The sequence below is a fragment of the Mus caroli genome, unplaced genomic scaffold, assembly GCF_978045245.1.
Source record: "Mus caroli unplaced genomic scaffold, Mus_caroli_1 scaffold_3, whole genome shotgun sequence".
In the NCBI taxonomy this organism is placed as follows: domain Eukaryota; kingdom Metazoa; phylum Chordata; class Mammalia; order Rodentia; family Muridae; genus Mus; species Mus caroli.
The window spans coordinates 7,848,951-7,872,763 of NW_028227258.1; the positions used below are offsets into that span (position 1 = coordinate 7,848,951).

Here is a 23,813-nt window from a genome sequence, read left to right on the forward strand (position 1 = left end):
AATGCAGATTCTCAAATCCCTTATTGGGTTAAAAATGGTTATCTAACAGCATATTTTATAAGTTTTTTTTTCTCCTTTAGATGTCAATCTTTTGTTTAATGTTGTTATTTTCTGCCACAGTTTAGAAACTAGATTTTTAAGTGGTATGTTATTGATTCTCTTCAGAATTCTCGGTGCCATCTAATGGATTTTAGACCTCATAGTGAAACTGCATTACAGGTACACTGTAAGAGATTTAAGCCTTAATAAACTGTATGCAAAGGCACAGGCTCCCCTTATTTAGAAGCCAGATGCAGGGGTATTGTAAGTTGCAGGCTAGCCTGGGCTACTTAGAGAGACTGTGTCTCTAAAAACTGAAATCCAACAAAACAGGCTGTTAAGATGACACAGTGGGTAAAGGTGCTTGCTTCAAAGCCTGATGATCTGAGTTAAGTCCTCAGGACACACATGGAGAAAGGAGAGCCCTGGTTGCTGAGAGCTGTCCTTTGACTTCCACAGGCATGCCATGGCACTCCCGTACATGTGTGCGCACATACAGACACACAAGCACACAGACATACAGATACACAGGCAGACAGACACAGGCACAGACAGACAGACAGACACAGAGACACAGGCACAGACAGACAGACACACAGACACAGAGACACAGGCACACAGGCACAGACATACATACAGACACAGACACACAAGCACACACAGGCACACAGGCACAGACAGACAGACACAGACACACAAGCACACACAGACACACAGGCATACAGGCACAGACAGACAGACACAGACACACAGCACACAGGCACAGACAGACAGACACAAACACACAAGCACACACAGACACACAGGCACACAGGCACAGACAGACAGACACAGACACACAAGCACACAAAGACACACAGGCACACAGGCACAGACAGACGCAGATACACAGACAGACAGACACAGGCACAGACAGACAGACACAGACACACAAACACACAGACACACAGGCACAGACAGACACAGACACACAGACAGACAGACACAGGCACAGACAGACAGACACACACAGACACACAGACAGACAGACACAGGCACAGACAGACAGACAGACATACAGACACACAAACACATACAGGCACACAGGCACAGACAGACAGACGCAGACACACAAGCACACACAGACACACAGGCACAGACAGAGACACATACAAATAAACGAATGTAGTAAACATGTAAAACACAAAAGAATACCCTCATCAAATAGCTTGCAGTCAGTTCTCCGTGGGCCTGCGCCTCTCCCATTTAAAATGCATCAACGGAAATCAACAGGGTGAACCTTCCCTCACTGATGGATGCAAAGCTCTGTCTCATGGACTCCTGAAATGTTAGCCATGCTTGTCACGCAGTGGAGGTTGGTCTCCTTGGCTGTAATCACAGCGTTCCTTAAGCCTTTGCATTTGTAACAACAGGTTTAAGCACAAAGCTACTAGATGTGTCTTGTTCAAATTGTTTGAAAAGGAAGACCCAGGTATCATGGAGCAGAGGAGATATCTCAGTGCTTAAGGGCACTTGCTGCTCCTCTGGGGGACATGTTTGGTTTCCAGCACTGCAGCCCTCTCTAACTTCATCTGCAGGGGATCTGATGCCCTCTGTAGAATCTCACAGGGGCTTTAGAAGGATGTGATGTGGCAGGTGTGACAGGTACGCAGAGGGAAGAACGGTGTCTCACCCTTCTTAGGTGACTGGGTTGGAGGATGCTGGGGAAAGATGTCTAGAGGAAATGGTAGCTGTGAGCTAGCTGAATTCTGAATGGAAGGAAGATGAAGACTAGGTGGAGATAGGACGTTTGTTCTTTCTCGCTTCACCTTCTGTCCCTAAGTGAACATTAAGCTATATTGTAATATGTCAGCAGGAACACAAGAGGTAACGACACACAGTTCCACGTGATATCACCATTGATTTTCTCTCTTTCAGAGAATTAAAGATGGCAGCACCATTGACTCAGTTAAAACGATCTGTGTGGGGGATCATATTGAATGTATAAACGGAGAAAATATTGTTGGGTGGCGTCACTTTGAAGTCGCTAAGAAGTTAAAGGAATTGAAAAAGGAGGAACTCTTTACTTTGCAGTTAATAGAACCCAAGAAGGCTTTTGGTAAGTTGAGCCCGTGTGTGTGTGTGTTGTGTGTGTGTGTGTGTGTGTGTGTGAGAGAGAGAGAGAGAGAGAGAGAGAGAGAGAGAGAGAGACACGGATGGGCAGACAGACAAAGAGAAACCATTTTCTTCCCCTTGTTTATCTAAGAGGCAGGATACTGCTCTGTGGGGCTGTGTGCTTCTAGCATACCATTTTGTCTACTGTACTGTACTAGGGAAGAACACAGACTATTACAGACAGCACTACTTAGAAGGAAAGTAACTGAAGGGAAAGGAAAGTTTTCCATTGAAGAACCTTTTCCTAAACCAAGTTCTGCAGAGTCAGATGTCCGGGGATGGAGCTGGAGGTGGGGCTGTGCCAACGGATGCTGTATTGTTTCACTGTGCTGAGCAGAGAGATTTCTGACGGGGCTCTTCAAACCACGATTGTTTCCCAGGGACTCAAGCAACAGAGGTTGGCTTCTTATGGACGTGGTACTTAGCACAGTCATCCGCTCCGTGTCACAGATTCAGAACACTTTCTTCTTGACATTTAGAGTTTGCGACGTCATGAAGTGACTCCCTCTTTCATGTCACATCTGGTTTTAGCCACAGCAGCTGTGTCTCAACTCTTGGTGAAACCTCCAGGGCCATCCCATGGTGTGAGAATGTGCCAGCTTCTCTCTTGCTACAGCACACTATTTTAATGTGTGAAGTCCTCATGCACAGCAGTGCTAAAACATCCTCAGCAGGATCATCTGGGCCTGTCCTGACTCATCCCTGACCTCGCCCCCACACACCCTGTGTTCTTGCTGATGCCTTCATAACACAAATATTTCTTCTAACTTGTCTCTAACGTTGTTTCCTCGGGGCAATGGATGAAATGACATATTGACCTCCCCCTTCCAGTGAGCGACAGGTCACCTCTGAATCCATGGAATTAGGAAGTACTCTCTGTCACCAAATGACTCTTTGTCAATTGATATAAATGTAACGGGAATTGTGTTGTATATAGGAGACGATTCCACTGAAAGGTTGAGAGGAGGATGCTTGCGGCCTCATTGCTTCCCAGGGACCATGGTAGGAGCTCTAAGTGGTGCTGCCATACTCCTGCCTGTGCATCAGCACCTATGCCTTTCTCCTTCTCAGGATGGCAAGGCATGCCCAGGTCTCTCTGCAGCAGTCCCTTTCCACCCAGCTCTTCCAGTGTTTGCTCTTTACACTGATGGGAGTCAGGGGCTTCACATACATTGTCTTACACAATGAAAACTCTTTGTAAAGCAAAGCTAGTCTCCGTATAACTTAAGAAATAGAACTCCTTCTTATGTTTATCTCCAACACTGTTTTTGTTAGGGTTTTATTGTTGTGAAGAGACATGATAGCCACCATAACTCTTATAGAGGGAAACATTTAATTGGGGCTGGCTTACAGTTTCAGAGATTCAGTCCATTATCATCATGGCGGGAAGCATGGCAGCACTCAGCACTCAGAGTTCTACATCTGGATCTGTAGGCAACAAAAACACCTGGCCTGGCCTGGGCTCACCTCCAAACCCACCTCCAGTGGCACATTTCCTCCAACAAGGCCATACCACCCAATCCTTCTCAAGTAGGGCCACTGCCTTAAAATTCAAACATGAATCTATAGGGGCCATTCTTATTGAAACCACCATAGAGATGAAGAAAAAAAAAAAAAACCATTCCATTGCCTGATCTTGGACCATATATGAAGTTCTTGAATTCTCTGTCTAGAATATACTAATATTCTAGCTTTTATCTGCTCTTGGTAGATATCAAGAACATACTGGTACATTTCTTTCAACAGGTCCCTTCTGAGCCATTGGTGTGTGCTGGTTTTAGAGTGCTAGGTAATGATATTGGCCACTTATTGATAGCTTACTGTATACTATCTCTGGACTGTATGCTTGGCATATGCTAAGATCCACATCATATACACGCTCCTATCTAGTGAGATGAGAAGAACATGAAAATAAATCAAGTGAACAGTTGGTGCTGAGGTGCTAAATACACTAGAGTGTGAAAGCAGGAATAAGGTGTTGAGGGAAGGCTCTGGGAGGGAGGGAGGGAGGGAGGGAGGTGTTGGGGATTGAGTCTGGGACCTTGCACGTGTTGGCAAATGTTCTTCCTTTTGGTTATATCTCCAGCCCAGGAAAAATCCTGAGAGAAGGGTTTTGAGCTACATCTGAGAGGTGGCCAGGTGCTTGCTCTGTACGCTTACTGGAGGAAGGTGACCCAGGGCACAGGAGCAGAATGGGCTCAGTATGAACCATTGTGTATTTGTGAGTGCTGCACACACCAGTGTATCAAAAATGAAAACCAAGTGTCAGGAAAGTCCACATTATCAAAAGCCTGATCTGTGAAGACAGGGAGTGGTCCATGGAGAACCCAGGATGGGGTATAAGAGGCCGTAGCATGGTGGGCCCTAGATTTCAGAAAGATAACTGAGATTGTATCAATGAACATATAGGATTTGATGTTGAAGTCAGGAAATCAGAGAGATCATATTGCATTAGCTGTGGAGAAGACAGAATCCTGAACTAAGGCTGGTCCCACAGGTGTGGAGAGGAGAAATGGCTTGGAGGAACAAGCTAACGCTGTGGAGGAACCATTTATAGATATCATTCCTTCCATGGGGCAGACTTGACTGCTTATAGGTCATTAGAGTGGGTTATTTATACCTCTAAGTAGGCAAATGCCACAAGACATGGTTTTGGGGATACTAAACACCCATGGCACCCCAGGGCATACTAAACACCTACAAGTGAGCTACCTCCCCAGCCCAAGACAGAACTTTTATTTGGAGAGTTGACTGTCAAATGTTTATTGCATATTCCTAAACGTCATGAAGGTTGGATTGTAAACTGTTGACTCTAGAGGTAAAGGAATAAGACTTGCAAATAATCAATAGGTTTGTGGGCTGGTTGAGGGATTCTTTGAGATGAGGTGAGATGGGGAAGATTTAGAAAGGAGACAGGGAAGAGAGATGAGAAGTATAGTTTGGGATCTCATGTGTTTGAAATCTATGAAGACAGTTCAGTTGTGTGAGGCTGTGGACATTGAGAACTGAAGCCTAGAAGAAGGGTTTTATGAACGATTGAATTCTAGTACTCTGGGGAAAAATATTCATTCAGCATGAAGAAAGGACAGAAAACGGAGCTTCATGGGAAATGCCAGCATTCACACAGCAGAAGGAAAAGAAGCTAGCATAGTGAAGGTGACCAGACAAAGGGAGGCTGTAGGTGACTGTAGGCCACTCTTCCTAAGAGCAGATCCCCTGGGCTTTCCCAAGTCAGCCTTGGAGCTCAGGGAGGAGTAAAGGCTATAAAATGTATTCTTGGGATCTTCTGTGCTGGTCAGCAGTCCCGTCACTAGTAGGACCAACCACCTACTCAGAGCAGGGCTGAAAACACACTCTGTCTTAGGGTTTCCATTGTGTGTAGAGTCACCGTGACCAAGGCCACCCTTATAAAGGAAAGCATTTAATTGGGGCTGATTTATTGGTTCAGAGGTTTAGTCCATTGGTGGGAAGCATGGCAGTGTGCAGGCAGACATGGTGCCAGGAGGAGCTGAGAGTTCTCCGTCTGGATCCAGAGCAACAGGAAGAGAGTGGCACTGTGTTTGACTTGGGCTCTTGAAATCTCAAAGCCCAACCTCCCAGAGACGTACTTCCTCCAACAATGCCACACCCACCCTGACAGGGCACTCCTAATGACTCCTGCTACCACTCCCTGATGACTAAGCAAGCAGTCAAATCTATGAACCTCTGGGGGTCGTTCCCATCCAAACCACCAGAATGATCTTGAACCTTCTGATCCTTCTGCCTCTACCTTCCAAGAGCTGGAGTCACAACTGTGTACTATTACGCTGTTTCTGCCGTGCTAGGGATTCGAACCAGAGTCTCATGTGTGCTCCACAGCACTCTACTAACAGCTCCATTCCCAGCTCCAGGGAAAACTTTATTTGTTACAAACACGGGTCTGTTTCAGTTATGTATGTTTGTTTGTGTGTATTAATAGTGCATATTATACATTAGCGTGTATCCATCTCTCACAGAGAGTCACAGCAAAACCATAGCACTGAAAGCTGCTCGGTGGAGGACTTCCCTGTTGGAAGGGCGGGGCCACGCCTTCCCCATACCTGACGTGATTTCCCCTGGTTAGTTGCTATCTGATCCGCTTTTCTTTCCTGAGCTGGAGTCTTCTATGCCCTTGTCATGGCAGCCTGCCAGCCCTTATCACGTGCTGGCTGCAACGTCTCCAAAGATATTTTTTAGGGCCTGGCTCATTTCCTTTCTCCTTGTGCCAGTGTAAAGGGACATAGCTTTCTTTCACAATGAGCTCAACCCCTGCTCACTGAAAACCCAGAGTGTTCTCAGCTGTGTAACCCAGTTGACTGTTGAAATGACTCTTGAAACCAGACCAGACTGACCAGTTCCTTTTCCCAGGAGACCTTTGAACTGTAGTGGGCATAACTACTGGGGCTAAGGGCCTTTGTGTTTTGCTTAAATGAGTCTTATCCTGGAGATATGTGACTTTTACCCTTTGAGATAGGAGGCTTCCAGAAGGAGACCTGTGTTTTCCAAGTCAGAAGGGGAGTTGGGAAGGAATGGTCTCCTCTTAAGACATCTGGGGGTTAGGTTTTGGGGGGTATTTAGGTTTTGTAGCAGGTCTGCTTTTAGAGGCTTCCTTTCTGCGACATGTACCCATCAGAATGGGATGTTAAGTATGTGGAACAGTGTGGTTACACACTGTTGGAGTGACACAGCGGGAGATGACGCGGCCCTGCATTAGCTCACTCAGCTTTCCAAACGCTGCCCTGAAAACCTGAGGAGAAAAATGCTCCTTCCGTCACACAACTTCCTAAACTTCAAACATTAAAAAAAAACCCCTGCATTCCCTTCTCTTCTCCCTTCTTAGGGTCTCACTATGTAGCCCTGGCTGGCCTGCTGCTCACTACGTAGACCTGGCTGGCCCCAGTTTTGCAGCGCCAATTCCCTGGCTTCTGCTTTCTAAGTGCTCGTATTACAGAGACGCTACACAGATCTTCAGAAGATGATGTTGACTATTCATGCTACATTTAGTGTAAAAGATTCAACTACAAATACTTTGGCTTGTTTGTTGTGTTCTCTGGACTCTATAAACTACCCTGGACAAATATGAAATAACTGACAGGAGATGAGATGAATACTTAGGTCTGTCACTCTGCCAGGTGCTGAGTGTGTGATAACAACTGAGTAAATGTCTTAACCTTTCTGTGCCTTGGCTTCCCTACACCAAAAGTAAAGATGCTGATAGACTTGACCACAGTAGTCTGTTGTGAAGACTACACTGGAAAAGTGGTACAAGTAGTCCTTGATACATCAAATCTTCAACAATAGTTAGCTGTTATCACAGGTTAGGCATCCCTTACCTCAAAATCTAAAATCAGAAACGTTTCCTAACTGCCAGTTCTTGAGCACCAGGCCTGACTAGGAATGGAAAATCCCATACCTGTCCCAATGGGTTGGGCCACAGTAAGAACACAGGTGCATCAAAAATAATGTTCATGGTGGCCTTCATGTTGTGAGTTAGAGGTACATGAAATGCCAATAAAGCTTGAGTGTCCCAGGATACCCTATTATACACATGTAGCTGGCCCCAGATCTGAGCACCTGGTAGCTGAAACACTTCTGTCCCCAGGATTTCAGACAAGGACCCTTCAGCCTGTGCAGTCACTGCAAGGGGTAATTTTAGCAACAGAGGAACTTACAGGACACAGGGACAGCAGAGCGGGTGAGAACAGATGCTTGTTAAAAACTGCTGCTGTCTCACCTCAGGTCCTAGCAATATATCATGATGGCAGCTACCATTCACTTTTGTAAGGGATCTCTCTGTCTCTGTCTCTGTCTCTGTCTCTGTGTAATACATGTGTGAGGGGAACGTTCATATGAGTGTGGTTTACTTGTAGAGACCAGAGGAGGACAGTGAGTATCTCTTACACACTCTGCCTTGTTTCTTAGACCGGGGTCTCTCACTGAACCCAAAGCTCACAGTTTCAGCTACGCTTGCTGGTCATGGAGCTCCTGTCCTCTGCCTGTCTCTGTCCCCCAACCCTGGGGTTTGAGGTGTGTGTAGCCATGCTTGGCTTTCTTATGTAGGTGCTGGGGATTTGAACTAAGCTCTTCATACTTAAATAGAAGTGCTGTTATTCCCTGAGCCATCTCTCCCATCTACTTTTATAAGCAAAAAACCATCCAATCCCCACAGTCATTCTAAACTTAAAGCTGTTTTCCCAGGGTCTCTGCGAGAAGGTCACAGTGACCAGAGCCTGCTTCCTGACGACTGCTATGCTGAGTCACTGTGTGCTGTCCCCACGAGTTTACATTTGGATAAAGAGGCAAATACACTAAGAAGCCACTAATGTTACTAATAGTAACAACACTTACTGGATGTGTGATTGAAATGTGATGAAGGGAAGACAAAAACTTAGCCAAGACACTGGTGTTTGCATCTTTTCCTTGACTCTTTTCCTTGGTTATTCTATTTATTTTCAGTTCAAATGTTGTTCCCCTTCCCGGTCCCCGCCTCAAGCCCCCTATGTCCTCCCCCTGCCTCTATGAGGTGCTCCCCAACTCGCCCACCCACTCCTGCCTCAATGCTCCAGCATTCCCCTATCCTGGGTCATCAAGCCTCCATAGGACCAAGGGGTTCCCCTCAAAGTGATGCCAGATAGGGCAATTCTCTGCTACATATCCAGCTGGAGCCATGGGTACCCCCTGTGTACTCTTTGGTTGGTTTACTCCTTGGGAGCTTTGGGGGGTCTGGTTGGTTGATATTGTTGCTTTTTCTATGGGGCTGCAAACCCCTTCAGCTCCTTAAAGTTCTTGCCCTAACTTCTCTATTGAGGTCCTCACGCTCAGTCTGATGTTTGGCTGTGTACATCTGCAGCTCTAGCAGAGCTTCTCAGGGGCAGCTATACCAGGCTTCTGTCAGCAAGCTCTTCTTGGCAATAGTGTCTGGGTTTAGTGTCTGCAGATGGGATGGATCCTTAGGTGGGGCAGTCCCTGGATGACCTTTCCTTCAGTCTCTGCTCCACTCTTTGTCCTTGCATTTCCTTTTGACAGGAGGAATTCTGGATTAATATTTTTGAGATGGGTGGGTGGCCCCATCCCTCAACCGGGGGCCATGCCTATCCACTGGATATGGTCTCTACAGGTTCTATCTCCCCTTTGTTGGGTATTTTGACTAATGTCCTCCCTGTTGGGTCCTGGGGACCTCTTGGGTCCCAGGCCTCTGGGACTTTTTAGTGGCTACCCTCAATTCCCCCTTCCCCACTGCTTCACACCTACTTTCAAATTCCCAATCCTCTATACTTCTCCCCATCTCTTCCCATATCTGAACTGGCCAGCTTTTTCCCTTCCCCGTCTTCTCATGTGTGTTCTTTTGTACTGGGTTACCTCACTCAGGATTATATTTTCTAGTTTCATCCATTTGCCTGAGAATTTCATGAAGTCATTGTTTTTAATAGCTGAGTAGTACTCCATCGTGTAAATGTACCACATTTTCTGTATCCATTTTTCTTTTCAGGGACATCTGGGTTGTTTCCAGCTTCTAGCTTCTTATAAGCTCAGTGATCACTGGTGTTACATAACCCAGATTTCCCTCTTTCTAATCTATAGCATCTCTGAATTTAACACGACTGATGCATATGAAGTATTTGGAACTGTACTTGAGTCACAGAGTCGGGAGCCAATGCTGTTATGCCCCTGTTAATCCTCACACGATTCCATGACGGCTTTTCCAGTGAGGAAACTGAGTCTTGGGGTGGATTAATTACTCACCGAGTCACAGAGGATGGAGAGGAAGTGTAGGGAGAGAGAAGTCTGGCCAGGTCTGAGGTGTTAATGGTGTGTGGTGTTCCTGCTTTAGAATGTCCCACAGGCTCAGAGGCTGCCACGCTGTGATGTAGACTGCACAGTTCATTCAGGAGCTGGGCATAATAATAAATAAATGTAATAATATGTAAGTATATTATAATATGATATATTTATATAATAATATATACATATAATTTATAAATGCATGAATTAATATATAATAACACATAAATACTAAATAAATATAAATATAATAAATGTGATTGCGTGGGAGTAAGTGGGAAGGCTGGGTGGAAACTTTCCCAAGAGGATGCCATGAGACAGATGGCTATGCCTGGCTTGTGTCGATGTTAAGGACCAGAGAAAAGTACTGGGCCTCCTGACCAGATGATAACAGGTGTCAGAACTGTGAGAGCGAGTGTTGGTTTTCCAAGAGACTTTCTTCACCCTGGCTTGGCTTGAAAGTGGACACAATGACTAGACAGGGCGGGGCCATTATCACTGAGGACAACCTTAGGCCTTTGGATCCTGGGATGCAAGCAAAGTCCACCCAGACAAAACTAAGACAGATGAGTTATCTCACGAAACCCACAGCTGGGGATTGGTGCACAAGTGCATGTGTTTGGTATTAGTAGGGGATCAAGAATCCTCTTTGACAATTATTTCTTTTCTTTTAAATTTTAATTAATTAATTTATTTATATGAGTACACTGTAGCTCTCTTCAGACACACCAGAAGGCATCAGATCCCATTACAGATGGTTGTGAGTCACCATGTCGTTGCTGGGACTTGAACTCAGGACCTCTAGAAGAAATCAGTGCTCTTTACTGCTGAGCCATCTTTCCAGCCCCTTATTTCTGTTTCTTTTTATACCTTTAAAAAAGATTTATGTGTATAGTGTTTTGTCTGCATATGTGTTTATGCCTGGTGCCTGAGGAGGCCAAAAGAGAGTTTTGTATCTCCAGGAACTAGAATTATAGCTGAAGAGCGGCCAGACCCAAGTCCTTGAGAGGGCAGCCAGGGCTTTTAACCACTGAGCCATCTCTCCAGGCCCTGCTTTGGCATTTCTTATGTATGGGATCGTGGGCTGATGTTTGGAACACACTGTGGAAATCTAATGGGCATTGTGAGAGGGGACGCGGGAGCAGGTGGGACTAGGTGAGAAAGAAGCTCCGTGAAAATCACACCTGAACTTGTCCTGGGAGAATGGCAGGAACGTATTTGAAGGCAGGAGGGTTTGGAAGGTCCGTGGCAGTGAAGAGCACCGGCCTGCAGGAGCAGGCAGCAAAAGCTACTTAGAGTCAGGGAAGCTTGGAAGCCAGGCCGGGAACATGGGCTTTCTTTGGAGGCTGAGAGTGAGCCGTTCCATGCTGATTTTAAAAGTGACACAAGATGAAGTTACAGCAATTAAGTCAGAAAGACCAGTGCTGCTGTATCTGACTAGAGAAGACGCTTGGGATGGTGTTTCTCTGGCAGAGTAACAGAGAGGAAATGCTAAGTGCTTAGGGCCGTGAGCGGCAGTGGGGATTCCAAGGAAGGAGAGAGGAACAATTCATCAGAAAAGGATTTCTCATTCTCCTAGGTTGTCATGTCTGAGGTGTCCTGCCTCAGTCTGCTAACCCAATCCTGGGAGGTTCTAGCCTCCGTACAATCCACTGTAGCCTGGATGTTCCCAGCCTCTGAGACTTGCTGCTGGATAAGCTCACCCCTTCCTAGTTCTTTCTGAACTCTAGCTGGCTGGTTCAACTCAGCTGTTCTGGCTCAAACTCTTCTCCCAGTTGACTTATTCAATCTGGTTTTCCTCCTGACCCCTGAATTGCTCTGCATGGCCTCAGCTCTAGCAATCTTTTCTACTCTGGCTCCTTCTCACTCCCGTTTTGGTTCTGTCTTCACCTGTGTCTAGCTTGTTCTCTCTTCATCCTGTCTCTTTAAACAACTATCCCCCACCCCCACCCCTGCCGCACCTCCCTTTACTCCACTCTCCCTCTCAACTCTACTGTCTGCTCTCTCAGAACTCTGCTGTATCCTGTGCGGCACTCTCCTCTCCTGTACTGACTGTCTCTCAAGTAGCTTCTTTTTCCTCTCTCTTCTTGAGAGAGTTAGGCACATCCTATTCTGTCAAGTCTTTCTCTGATTTGTCACTTTGCTATTCAATTAGACATCATTTTCAAACACAGGTGCTTCCTTCTACAAACTAACTTTCCTTCAATGTTTGGGATTAAGGGTGTGTGTCTGCATTCCAGCCAGAGGGATTAAAGGTATGTGCTAAGGGCCAAGTCACACCCTAACTAGAAACCGCTTCAAATATCTCCTTAACACTTTCAAGGGTAGACGCAGGTAGGAGCTGGTTTGCTGATGTCTAGGCCTATGGGAGGGAAGCCCATAACTCAACCTTACTCTCAAGGTTTCTGTCCTGGAAGGCTGAATGAAAGAATGGTGTTAAAATTAGAAATGGGGGCTGGAGAGATGGCTCAGCCGCTAAGGGCACTGACTGCTCTTCCAGAGGTCCTGAGTTCAATTCCCAGCAACCACATGGTAGCTCACAACCATCTGTAATGGGATCTGATGCCCTCTTCTAGTGTGTCTGAAGACAGGTACAGTGGGCTCATACATTAAATAAATAAATAAATCTTTTTAAAAAATAAGAAATGGGCATTTGGGGTGTGGAAGGGACTTTGGGGAAAATTTGGGGTTTTAGATCTATATTGCATTTTATCTGTCATTGACGAACATTGTTTTGGTCAAGGTTTTAAAGTGCTTACAAGGACAAAATGGGGTTGTCATTAATGTTTAATGCAGTATAACTCATTCTGTCACAATGATTCTATGGAAGAAGATGAAAGAAGGGCCAGGTTGTCTTTAATGGGGCGTAGTAAATGTTTGAGATGAATTCTAAGCAAAACTGGTCTAAATATTTTCAATGGAAGACTCAGCTGGTTATCAACATAGGGGCTCTTTCTAAGCAAGCTGCAAACCCTTATTGAAAACAAAAATTTGCCAGGTATGGTGTTGCAAGCACTTGAACCACAGTGCTCAGGAGGTAGAGGCAGGCAAATCTCTGAGTTTGATATTTGACTGGTCTTTGTAGTGAGTACAATGCCCATCCCGAGAGAGAGAGAGAGAGAGAGAGAGAGAGAGAGAGAGAGAGAGAGAAGTGCGGCTGGGGTGTAGAGTTTTTGCCTAGAATGTCCGGAGTCTTAGGTTTGGTCCCCAGTACCACATAAACCAGGACTTTAAGAATCTTCAGCCTGTAATCTCATTGTGTGGGAGCTGAATGTAGGAGGATCAGGAATTCAAGATCACCTTTGCCTACAAATTAAGTTCAAGGCCAGTCTGGGCTACGTGGGACCATGTCTCCAAACAAACAAACAAACAATGAATGAATAAATAAATAAAACCAATAACCAAAAAGTTGTCAACTAGTTAAAGAAAAAAGCTACAAGCACGGTATGTGCATAACACTCATGAATTCATCAGACATAATTGCTAACTCCCAGTTTAGAGCCTTGGCCCAAGGGAACGCCCTTCATGCCCAGCCCTTTGATCTGCTGCCAAGTATCCCCGAGCAGCTCAGGGCTCACAGTAGTTGGAGGGAAGTTTTAGATGAATCATCCCAGGCAGGCCAGAGAGAGAAAGCGCAGAGTCACCCAGCTGGGCGGGACTGTGAAACTGCCCTCTCCTTGCTTCTGAAGTCTTTGACTTTGCAGAACTCATGGGCTGGACCGGTTTCTCCTCTGCTCTGCTCTGTTCTCTCTGCCATTGGCTGTGGTCATCTCGTTGTCTTTACCCCTGGTGGCTGGGTGTCTGCTTAGACACCACTTTTTAAAATTTTTTTAATATTTTTTATTAGGTATTTTCCTCATTTACATTTCCAATGCTATCCAAAAAGTCCCCAATATACCCGCCCCCACTCCCCTACCCACCCACTCCCACTTTTTGGCCCTGGTGTTCCCCTGTACTGGGACATATAAAGTTTGCAAGTCCAATGGGCCTCTTTCCAGTGATGGCCTACTAGGCCATCTTTTGATACATATGCAGCTAGAGACAGGAGCTCTGGGGTACTGGTTAGTTCATATTGTTGTTCCGCCTATAGGATTGCAGATCCCTTTAGCTCCTTGGGTACTTTCTCTAGCTGCTCCATTGGGGGTCCTGTGATCCATCCAATAGCTGACTGAGCATCCACTTCTGTGTTTGCTAGGCCCTGGCATTGTCTCACAAGAGACAGCTATATCTGGGTCCTTTCAGGGATCCATCCCATAATCAGCTTCGAAATGCTGACACCATTGCATATACTAGCAAGATTTTGCTGATAGACACCACTTTTAAAGGAAGATTCTGACCCATGAACAGGAAGCACGGGAGCCCTGTTGGGCCTCTAATAGCTGCAGATTACGGTGTTAAGAACATGGATTCCGGGACTGGAGAGATAGCTCAGCAGTAGAGCACTTGCTGCTCTTCCAGAGGATCCTGGTTCAATTCCCAGCATCCACATGGCAGCTCACAACTGTCTGTTACTCCAGTTCCAGGGGACACAATGCCCTATTCTGGCCTTGGAAATCACCTGCTCTCATGTGCACTGACCCCCCCCCCCCCACACACATAATGCATGTGTATGTGTGTGTATGTGTATAATTAAAAATAATCGCAAGATTGTAGAGTTAACACAGCAGTTCCATAAAATGACACCAGTTGGTTTCAATGCTGTGTAAAACCGTTCTCCTCCTGTGGAATAAACTGGTGGTGGGGTCTGCTCCTAGTGAACCTGGTTTGTATTTGTCAGTCCCTGAGACTCTGTCTGTTCTGGGAACCCAGGGACGGCAAGCATCCCTGGATTTGCAGCTTGGAGTCTGTTGCAACGTTCTGCCAGGAAGCTCTGTCTCTTCCACCTTTCTCTGCTGTCCCACTCAAGATGGAGGCCACAGGGATGCTCAGCAGGTTAGAGGAGGGCTGTGTTTCCCTTTCTGGGATGGAGGGGGCAGAGGCCAGAGTTCTGGGATTACATCCATCACCCTGGCTCTCCAGAGCACTCTTCTTCCTCGTTAAGGCCTCCGCCAATGGGAGAGCCTCGGAGGGATCTCCAGTGTGGAGCATCTGTGAAGGCTTTGCCTGCATCTCTCTGTTTTGGGGAATCTGAGTGGAACCCTATTAGGCTTATCTACTGCTACTCTGAATTGAAGGGAGCCATTATATGGCTTTATTTGAGAGGGGTAAAAATATATGCTAATGAAGACAAAGAGACAGAGACAGAGGGAGAGAGGCTTGTGCTTCTGATGTTTGTGGAGTGAACTTTTTGAACTTAAGAAGAAGGACCTTCGCATGTTTCCCATTTTCAGAAAGAATGTGAATGGCTTTGTTCTGGAGGGAGTGAAGAGCCTCCCTCCCTCCCTCCCCACCTCCTTCTCTCCCTCCCTTTCTGCCTTCCTCCTTCCTTCCCACTCCCAGTCACCCTTCACCCTCTCTCAAACCACTGGGCAGCCACAGCAGTCTGCTAGTAGGCGTAGGCTGCCCAGCCCAGAGTCCTCCGTGCATTTGCTCTGTGGGAGCCTGCTCGGCCCTGTAGACAACATTCTGCTTACAAATAAGGATTTTACTCCTCAAGCTGTAGCTGCAAGCTCTGAGGATGCTGGCTTAGTTGAGAGTCTACAGTCCATGCTTTTAATCACTGCCTGTGGGCCACGGTGCACATTGACCAAAGGGCGCTTGCCCCACAGGGTAAACCATTAGCCACGGCCATTAGAACGTGGCTGTGAGCTATGACGTTGTGTGAAAACCAAGTGTACCATGGGGGCCGTCAGATCTCAGTGGAAAGTCCCCATAGATGTCCCAAAAGGTCAGGGCAGTTGGGCTTGGTGGCTCATGTCTGTAATCACAGTACTCAAGAGGCCGAGGCAGGAAGATCATTGGAGTTTGAAGCAGGCCTGTGTTATATAATGAATTCCAGCAGCTCACCCTGAGCTGGTAAGTAAGAAGAAAAGAGAAAGAAAAGGAAAAAGAAAAAATTATGGTTAAAGGGCCAGATCATATTTTTAAGGAGTTAGAAAAATGAAATGAGCCCATACATTCAGCTGAAATTTAATGAGAAATATATTTTAAAAATTACATCAGTTTTGAACTGTAAGAGATTAATTTCTTTTTTTTTCTATGTTACTAAAATACTGATTTTTTTTTCCTCTTTCAATTTCTTTATAAATGGTTTCCAGCAACCTGGGATGTAGCCCTTCCCTATGGTCTCTTGTGTGCTCGTTAGATTTTGTTCTGCCTTTCTTCCTGACTTCTGAAACTTAAACAGAAGTTCTAGGTGGATCCCAGGGCCTCAGGTGTGCCAGGCACAGCTCTGAGCTATGCCTCACTCCCTGGACTCTCTTGACCGCTCAGGTAGAGTTCAATCCCTTTGTGCCCACCGTTTGCTGAGATCCTGTTCTTTGCCCCTGCCCTCAAGTGTGGCATCATACTCCAGGCTAAGTCCTTCACGGCATGAAGAACCGAGAGAGTGCCACTTCCTCTTGCTACTGAGGAGCCAAACCACATTGCTAATGCTTGTCCTGAGAACAGGCTTTCGAATCAGTTTTGTCTACACTGATTTCCCTGGAATTCACATCCTGGCTTTGGAGAGGGACTGGAGACAAACGCTTTTCTTCCTACCAGACAGCTAAGATTGAGTTCGTAGGCTTGCTAAAAATGCCAGCTGACAGTCACTAAAGCAATTCACGTCTGTATGAATGCTGCACTTTAATTTGAAACGTAAAAATGTACATTATTTTACTATTCTTGACCTAGAGGGCTTTTATTCATCATCATTATCATCATTATTATTTATTTTTGTTCATCATTAGTCATTATTAGTGTGTGTGTTGTATGCAAGGCACATTTATGGAGGGCAGAGGATGAGTTTGTTTTGATCCTGTGGATGGGACTCAGGTTACCAGGCTCACACGGCAAGCATCTTTGTCCTTTAGCTCCTAAAAGGCCTTTTCTTTGGGTAGACCACACAAACCAGAGTGTGTGAAATCTCCCCTCCCCAGCTTGCTTCATTCCTTCCTTCAGGTCTCATGTAGCCAGGGTTGGCCTTGAACTCAGATCTTCCTGCCTCTGGCTCCTGAATGTAACCACCACCTCACCTAACTGGACTTCTTTCTTTTATAATCACAACATTAAGGAACACAAGTGAGTTCTTTTATTAAAAAGAAGAGCCTGGTTTGTGAAATGACCATGGCTGTAATACTTTTTTCAATCTCCTAGGGCCACCCACATGCCTTCGTGTTTTTTTTTTTTTCTTTTTTCTTTTTTTCTTCAACTCTTACGAAGTTGCTCTGAAGCACTCAACCTAATTTTTTTGGTAATTATAGCTCCCCGTGTCATCAGCTCGTGTTCTTTAAAATTAAATCATATAATTAGAGTGACAGATATCACAGCTAGGGAGAAGGTTTGGGAGAAACACAGCTGTCTCTCGGTGACACTCAGTTCACTGCAGAGGCAGCCAGCCTCCCTAAGCTGGGGTGTTCTATGTTCTCAGTGATGGTGGCAGGCGGGCAGGTATCCAATGAGAGAGGAGAATCCTTACGTGTGAGTGTAGTGACTTTACAGGTTGGGGTTGGTTACAAATCTACAGTCTGAACCATGTCCTCTCCTAACTCATCCCCAGAGAAGCCCTGTGTCTACCCATTTCTGTGAACTGATGGATTTAGGGCCTGGGTTTGCCTGCCCAGACATGCAGAGGTAGGCTATACTCCAAGTTCGGCCAGACTATCAACGTTCAGAATCTTTTAAACATTCCCCAGACATTAAACCTGTCTTCTCCTTCACCAGCCTCGCGATGAGAGAGCCAGATCATCCCGCCTGTTTTCATGTAGGAACAAGTTGACCTGTCCCTGAAACCTCCTCAAATCTTGGAAAAAGCCAGGCTGGGTGACGCCAGGCTGGAGGCTGTCAGAAAGCAAAGCTTAACTTCTGCTTTAGTGCCATCAAGTGGTGGGTTTGGAAGTGACATGCTCTGAGAAGAAGCTGGCTGTCATAAAAACAAATGCTACCAATAAGGAGATTTTTGGGCAGTGACTCTTCGTGACACTCAGTGATGGGCGCAGGCCCTAAGCAGCTAGGGTACCAAGAATGAGTGATGGACGCAGGCCATGAGCCCAAGTGTTGGCACGGACTCTGGGTGATAGAGACGGTCAGCGTGAACTCTCTGCTCTGGTTGGGGAAGTGCCGATCCTGCAGCGGCGGTCTGTGGGGCGTATATGGGCAGACTGCTTACATAGGCGTCACAGACAATTGTGAGCCTCCATGTGGTTGCTGGGAATTGAACTCAGGACCTCTGGAAGAGCAGTCAGTGCTCTTAACCGCTGCACCATCTCTCAAGCCCGTAATTTCCCTTCTAGACTCTGCTGTTGTGGAGAGAAGTGTTGTGGAAACTTGTCCTAGCTTCATTTCTGTTGCTGTGATAAAATATCCTGGCGGAAAGTGGAGAATGCATTTATTTTAGCTCACAGTTCATGGCTACAGTCTATCATAGCAGGGCAGTGATGGAGACAGGAAATGAATTCATTTCTCATCTACACGCAATGTGGACATGCTTACCACCCAGCTCAGGTTCTCACACTTACATAACCCAGGACTCGAACTCAGGGACTGGTGCCCCACGCTTTCCGGCTGGGTCTTCTCCGGTCCGTTAACATGTCTACGGGGGCCAATCTGCTCTACACAGTCTCTCACTGAGATGTTATCAAGTTGACAAGCCACCCTTCACAGATATCCTCTGTAGAGGTGGGCTGATTTCACAGAGGGCTGAACATGCCTTTTAGAAGCTACACACTCTAGCACTAGGGTCCTTCGCTTTGTAAACATGAGGTGCCTACTATTTGTTCAATGACTGGGGAACTGGTTCATTTTCTAGGAGTAGATTGTGTTCACGAGCCTTTAAGCAACACTGGTTGAAGCACATGCTAATATACACTCGATTAGACACATGTATGTAATACTAGAATAAGACACACGTGTATTGATTGAGCAGTTCACTGTCTGCTCTGTAGGAAATTTTGTTTTAGAAACAAAGAATGCTGGGTAGATGGCAGGGAGACACTGCCGTGGTGCTGGTGTGTGTGCTGTGTGCTGTTTGTGGCAGAATGAAGTGGAATGATGTGGGCATGTGTGTGCTGTGTGTTTCCCAGCTCGGTTGAGACATGGCAAACTTGAGTGTGGCATGTGCACTTGTGTGTGTGTTGTTCACTTGCTGGTACCATCCAGCTAAGCCTGACTTCCCTGCTTTACGATTGTGACCTTGGGCTGGGAACACTCCCACTGCTGGCCAGTGCCGATGACAGACTGACCTATTCTTTCTCACTGGACACTGTTTTTGGAACTGTGCTCTGAGCAGCTGAGAGTCCTCTCTTCCCCAGGGACGTGTAGTAACTGGCAAGGCTGGTGCTGTGAGCTGAGTTTGTGCAGCCTCACTGTTCTGGAAAGATGCTCAGTCACTGACCAGCATCTGGGCACCATCTCAACACCATTTATGGCATCCTTCCTTCTCGGGTAGGCTGTCTATTCATCCTATGGTAACTTTCAGAGGAGAACTTGGATTTTGGAGATTCTGACCCTAAATTTGGGTTAAAAGGAATGTGTGAGATTCTTAGTCACACTGACCCAGATACCCAGAGAGAAAACAGAACTTGGCAGAAGATGCACACCGGTCTAGGGTTCTCATCAAGAGCACACCTGCGTGCACCTCTGACGTCTGCACAGACCTCTCTGCTGCTCGAATTCAGCAGCGCGTTCTGCAGGTCCTCACTGACTGACTGCAGGCTCAGCTGCTTTCTGGGTGGTCGAGCCCCTGCTACCCTGCCCTAAGCTGCAGCTGCAGAGGGAAAGCAGCCAAAGGGACTTGGACACATTTGCAGAGGTTATGGGTTGGTAGCCTGTACTTATTTAGATCCTGATTTCTTTTTATTTTTGTCAGTGTGCTATTTTTAAAGGATTGGGCTTAATGGCTTAAATTGAAAAAAAAAAATCAGGAAATTCACATAAACCTCTGAGTATCCAGTTTCTTTGCCAACAGTGAGTGAGTCTGGCTAAGCAGGGCCTTTGTTCCCACAGGGCATGTGTTATTTGAGAGGTCTAGATGGGGCACACCCCTTCCAGTTACCCGCCCTCCCCTCTCCCTGGGTTGTGTTGCTGCTTAGGATTAATGCCTTGGAAAACCACACTTGCTGCATTGCAAAAGAAAAACCAAGGTAAAGTGTAGGCAAAGCGAGCCCAGGACAGCAGTGGCTTCTCTTGGATGCTCCCTGGAGACTGTGGGACTTCCTTCTTTGGAAGTGCCCCAGCTTATTTTAATTCTGGACCTCACTCTTTAGGATCTCCTTTGAAGCCATTCTTCCAGCTTCTGGTCCCTGTGGGGCTGCTGTGTTGTTCAGTAAGGAGTGAAGAGTTTGGGAATCATGTGATATGAGTTTAGCAATCTCCCTGCCTCAGCCTTTCAAGTGCTGACATTAGTCATGAGCCACTATGCCTGGTTTTGAATTCCAGCTGCACTGGCTTTAATTTCCTTATTTGTAAGATGGGGTTGATAACAGCAGGCCTCACAGGACAGTCTGTGTGGTAGGTGGAATTCTGTCTGCAAAGCATCAAGTTACAGTGCTTCCCTTCATCAGCCTTCTCTCTTCCCCAGCTTCCTTCATCAGCCTTCTCTCTTCCCCAGCTTTCTTCATCAGCTTTCTCTCTTCCCCAGCTTCCTTCATCAGTCTCCTCTCTTCCCTAGCTTCCTTCATCGGCCTTCTCTCTTCCCCAGCTTCCTTCAGACAGAGAGGAAGTCCCATGGGACTTCCTGGCTGCTTTCTGGGCCACTCACACCTCTTTGCTCTGAAAATAAAACCAACTCCTTTTGTTTCATTTGTAAAGCTTCCAGCCCCTCTCACCTGGATGCTTTCTTCTGGTACATCCAACAGCCCTCAGACATATGGGAATAATGGAAGCCAGGTGGGCTGCGTGTGTTTTTGGTAACTCAGTAAGGAGGCACACCCCTTATCAAATCTGCCATAATTGTGTCTTGTTTCCTAGAGGAAATTACCAGTTTTTCACAGCGCCTGTTGGAAGCCTTTCTGAGCTCACGCCTTTTCTACTCATGTGTTTTTACAGAAATAGGACCACGGTCGAAAGCCGGAAAGACATCAACAGAAAAAATTGGTACTTCAAGAGGGACCCTCCGTCTGAGATCGAAAGGCCCCGCTACAGTAGAAGAGCTGGTATGTTATCCCATTCTGTCCGGAAATGTACAGGTCTGCGCATTTATTAGAGCTGGTGATAAAGCTAACATAGTCATAACGTGTAAAATGCACTCGGGCGCAAAACGCATGCTTTGAGTGCATTTCCGCCTCATGCGACTTGAAAACCACTGTAGTAACAGTAAGAGGAAAATACGCCAGAGCTTGGGAAGAGAGGCTGTGGTCAGTGGGACTCCCCGCTCCTGCATTTTTCCCTCATGCTCTACATTCTTCTGCTACCAAAACCTTGTGGGTCCAGCTCTGTGATATACCAGACTCTAACTCCGCCCCGCCTCTCCCCCCCCCCGTTCTCCTCCCCCCCCGCCCCCACCGTGTCGTAGGAGCTCAAGCGTTTTCAGCATTAATGAATTAATTATGGATTTATTTGAGGTTGAGAAAAGCAAGGGTTTCACATATTGACTGACTGTGTCAACGCAAAGGTCAGTGTCAGAGTGGAAAATGCCAGAAGGTGAAGAGAGGATGGGGGGACAGAGGGGAAGGAAGAGAGCAGCTGGGGCGTAGCCCGCAGAGATCTGAGTGGGTGAGGCAGAGGCGGGTCTGGTCTACTCACTGCAGCGAGGGCAGTGCAGATGTAGCTGAGGTGAAGGCCCCTGAGACTTGCAGCTCCTGAGAGCAGAGCCCAGGCTCTCACTGTGTGAATGCTGCCGCCCTCAGATTCCCAGGTTTGCAGAACACAGGATGAGTCAGGTGACTAGTTAGGATGCTGTTTACAGAGTGGTCCCCAATGCTTGCTGGATGTCAGGTGTCCAGGGTCCATGAGCGGCTGTTTTGATAGAGCAGATACTTAAAGACTCAGTGGGTCAACGCTGTCTTTGGGACTGCCCGAGTCACTCGGGATGCCGTGGGCATCACTCGGGATGCTGTGTGCTTCTAGGGACCTAGAGGAGGATGGTGAGTTAGGCATTCAGTCCATCACGCTGGGAAAGCTCCGTGGCAGGAGCTTGAGCAGAGGCTCCTGATGCAAAGCGAGATGAACGCTGGGCTCAGCTCACCTTCTCCTCGTTGTTCTGGGACCCGTGCTGCCCACGGCTAGGGCCGGGTCTTCCTGTGTCAGTTAACCTGGTCTAGAACGTCCCTTACAGAGATTCGCAGAGATGTGTTTCTACAGTTACAGCTACATGTTACCAAGTTGACAGAATTAGCCAGCACAGAGGCGAGTGCAGCTGAGGCCAGCCGCAGTAGAGCCAACGCCTTTGAAAGTGAGCCGTGATGAGTCCTGCGTGGAACAGCAGGGCAGGGGCATCTTTAAGTTTTCCCTTGCTCATTACGCTGCCTGGTGTACTGCTGGAGACTGCCACTGCTCCTCGAATCTCTGAGCAAGCCTCAGTGGAAGGCAGGGATCGGTGCAGGAGGAATGTGTAGTCAGTGGGTGGGAGCTTGCAGCCCACACTGGGAGAACGCTCTCTTGGCTCTCTGCTGGAAGCTGTGGGGAAGAGTGAACAGCTTTGCCATAGAGAGCAGAAGAGGCAGGCTGTGCTGGGCATCTTCATGTCCCGTGGGATGAACATCATCTCCCAGAAGTTAATGCAATTAATGGGTACCTGTTAAGCTCCCTGTTCTATAGGGTGCTTGTAGGTTTCAGTGAAAGGCGGGTAGCCTGTGATCTATCTGGGAAGCTGAGAAAAAGCTATTCAAATATAAACATTAAAAACCCACAGATGTGCATAGTCTGTTTAATTAAATAGGTCAATTAAAATTAGCTCATAATGAAAAGAAGCTAGTCTGACGCTAATATTAAATTGGTATAAATAGCCTGCAATCAAGTTTCTGAAGGATTTAAAGAACTTACAGGATTTGAAACAATCTCCCTTCTGACCTGGCACAAATGCGGGAAGCTGACCATGATGCTGCACTCCCAGGCCTCGTTTATTTATTCATTGCCTTTGCTGAGCCTGGCAGTCTGGGCACTAGTGATTCAAGGATGAATAACGGCCCTTTTCCTCCCTTAAGAAGGAGACAGAAGCCATTAGGAACTGATGAACAGTTCGGGACACACAGTGTCACGATGAAGAGGCTGTCAGGGACAAGGGAAGACAAGAAAGCAGCCAGCAGTTCCCTCTAGAAGCGGCAGAGTCGGAGGGAGGTGCAAGTGGGAGGTGTATTATGAAACAGCCACTGGCTTGGGGAAGGTGCACGCGGCTTGGGAGACTGGGGAAGCGGTGCAGCGAGTGCCGCTAGGGGGCGCACCGGCCTGAGCGCCTAGGGAGCCGCTGCAGCGAGTGCCACTAGGTGGCGAGGAGGCTGGGGGAAGAGATGAGTGAGGGTGTGGAAGGACCTGTGGTAACTGTGGGGGCAGCAACACTGTCAGTTGTGTATTTTAGAAGAATTCCTTGGCTCAAGGGGATGCGCTGATAGAGCAGGATGGGTTTAAGAGGGAATGGCAGGGCAGGAAATAGGAAACCTCTGTGGGGACCCAAGCCGACCGGATGTGGCTGGAAACAGGCAAGGGATCAAGAGCTGTTTCAGAAAGCAGTGTCCAGACACTGGTGCCATTTGTATCTGAGGAGCACCGCCGCTTGTTACCACTCCTTACACTGTGGCCAGGGGGAA

At 47.0% G+C, this 23,813-nt stretch overlaps 1 protein-coding gene across 1 annotated transcript in view; it reads left to right on the forward strand.

Moving 5' to 3' along the window:
• Gipc2 (GIPC PDZ domain containing family member 2) overlaps positions 1-23,813 on the forward strand; it is a 72,838-nt gene that overhangs the window by 38,311 nt on the left and 10,714 nt on the right. Inside the window, exons 3-4 of the mRNA XM_021158210.3 lie at positions 1,957-2,137; positions 21,118-21,224. Of these exons, the coding sequence (XP_021013869.1) occupies positions 1,957-2,137; positions 21,118-21,224 (288 nt within the window). The remainder of the gene's footprint in view (positions 1-1,956; positions 2,138-21,117; positions 21,225-23,813) is intronic.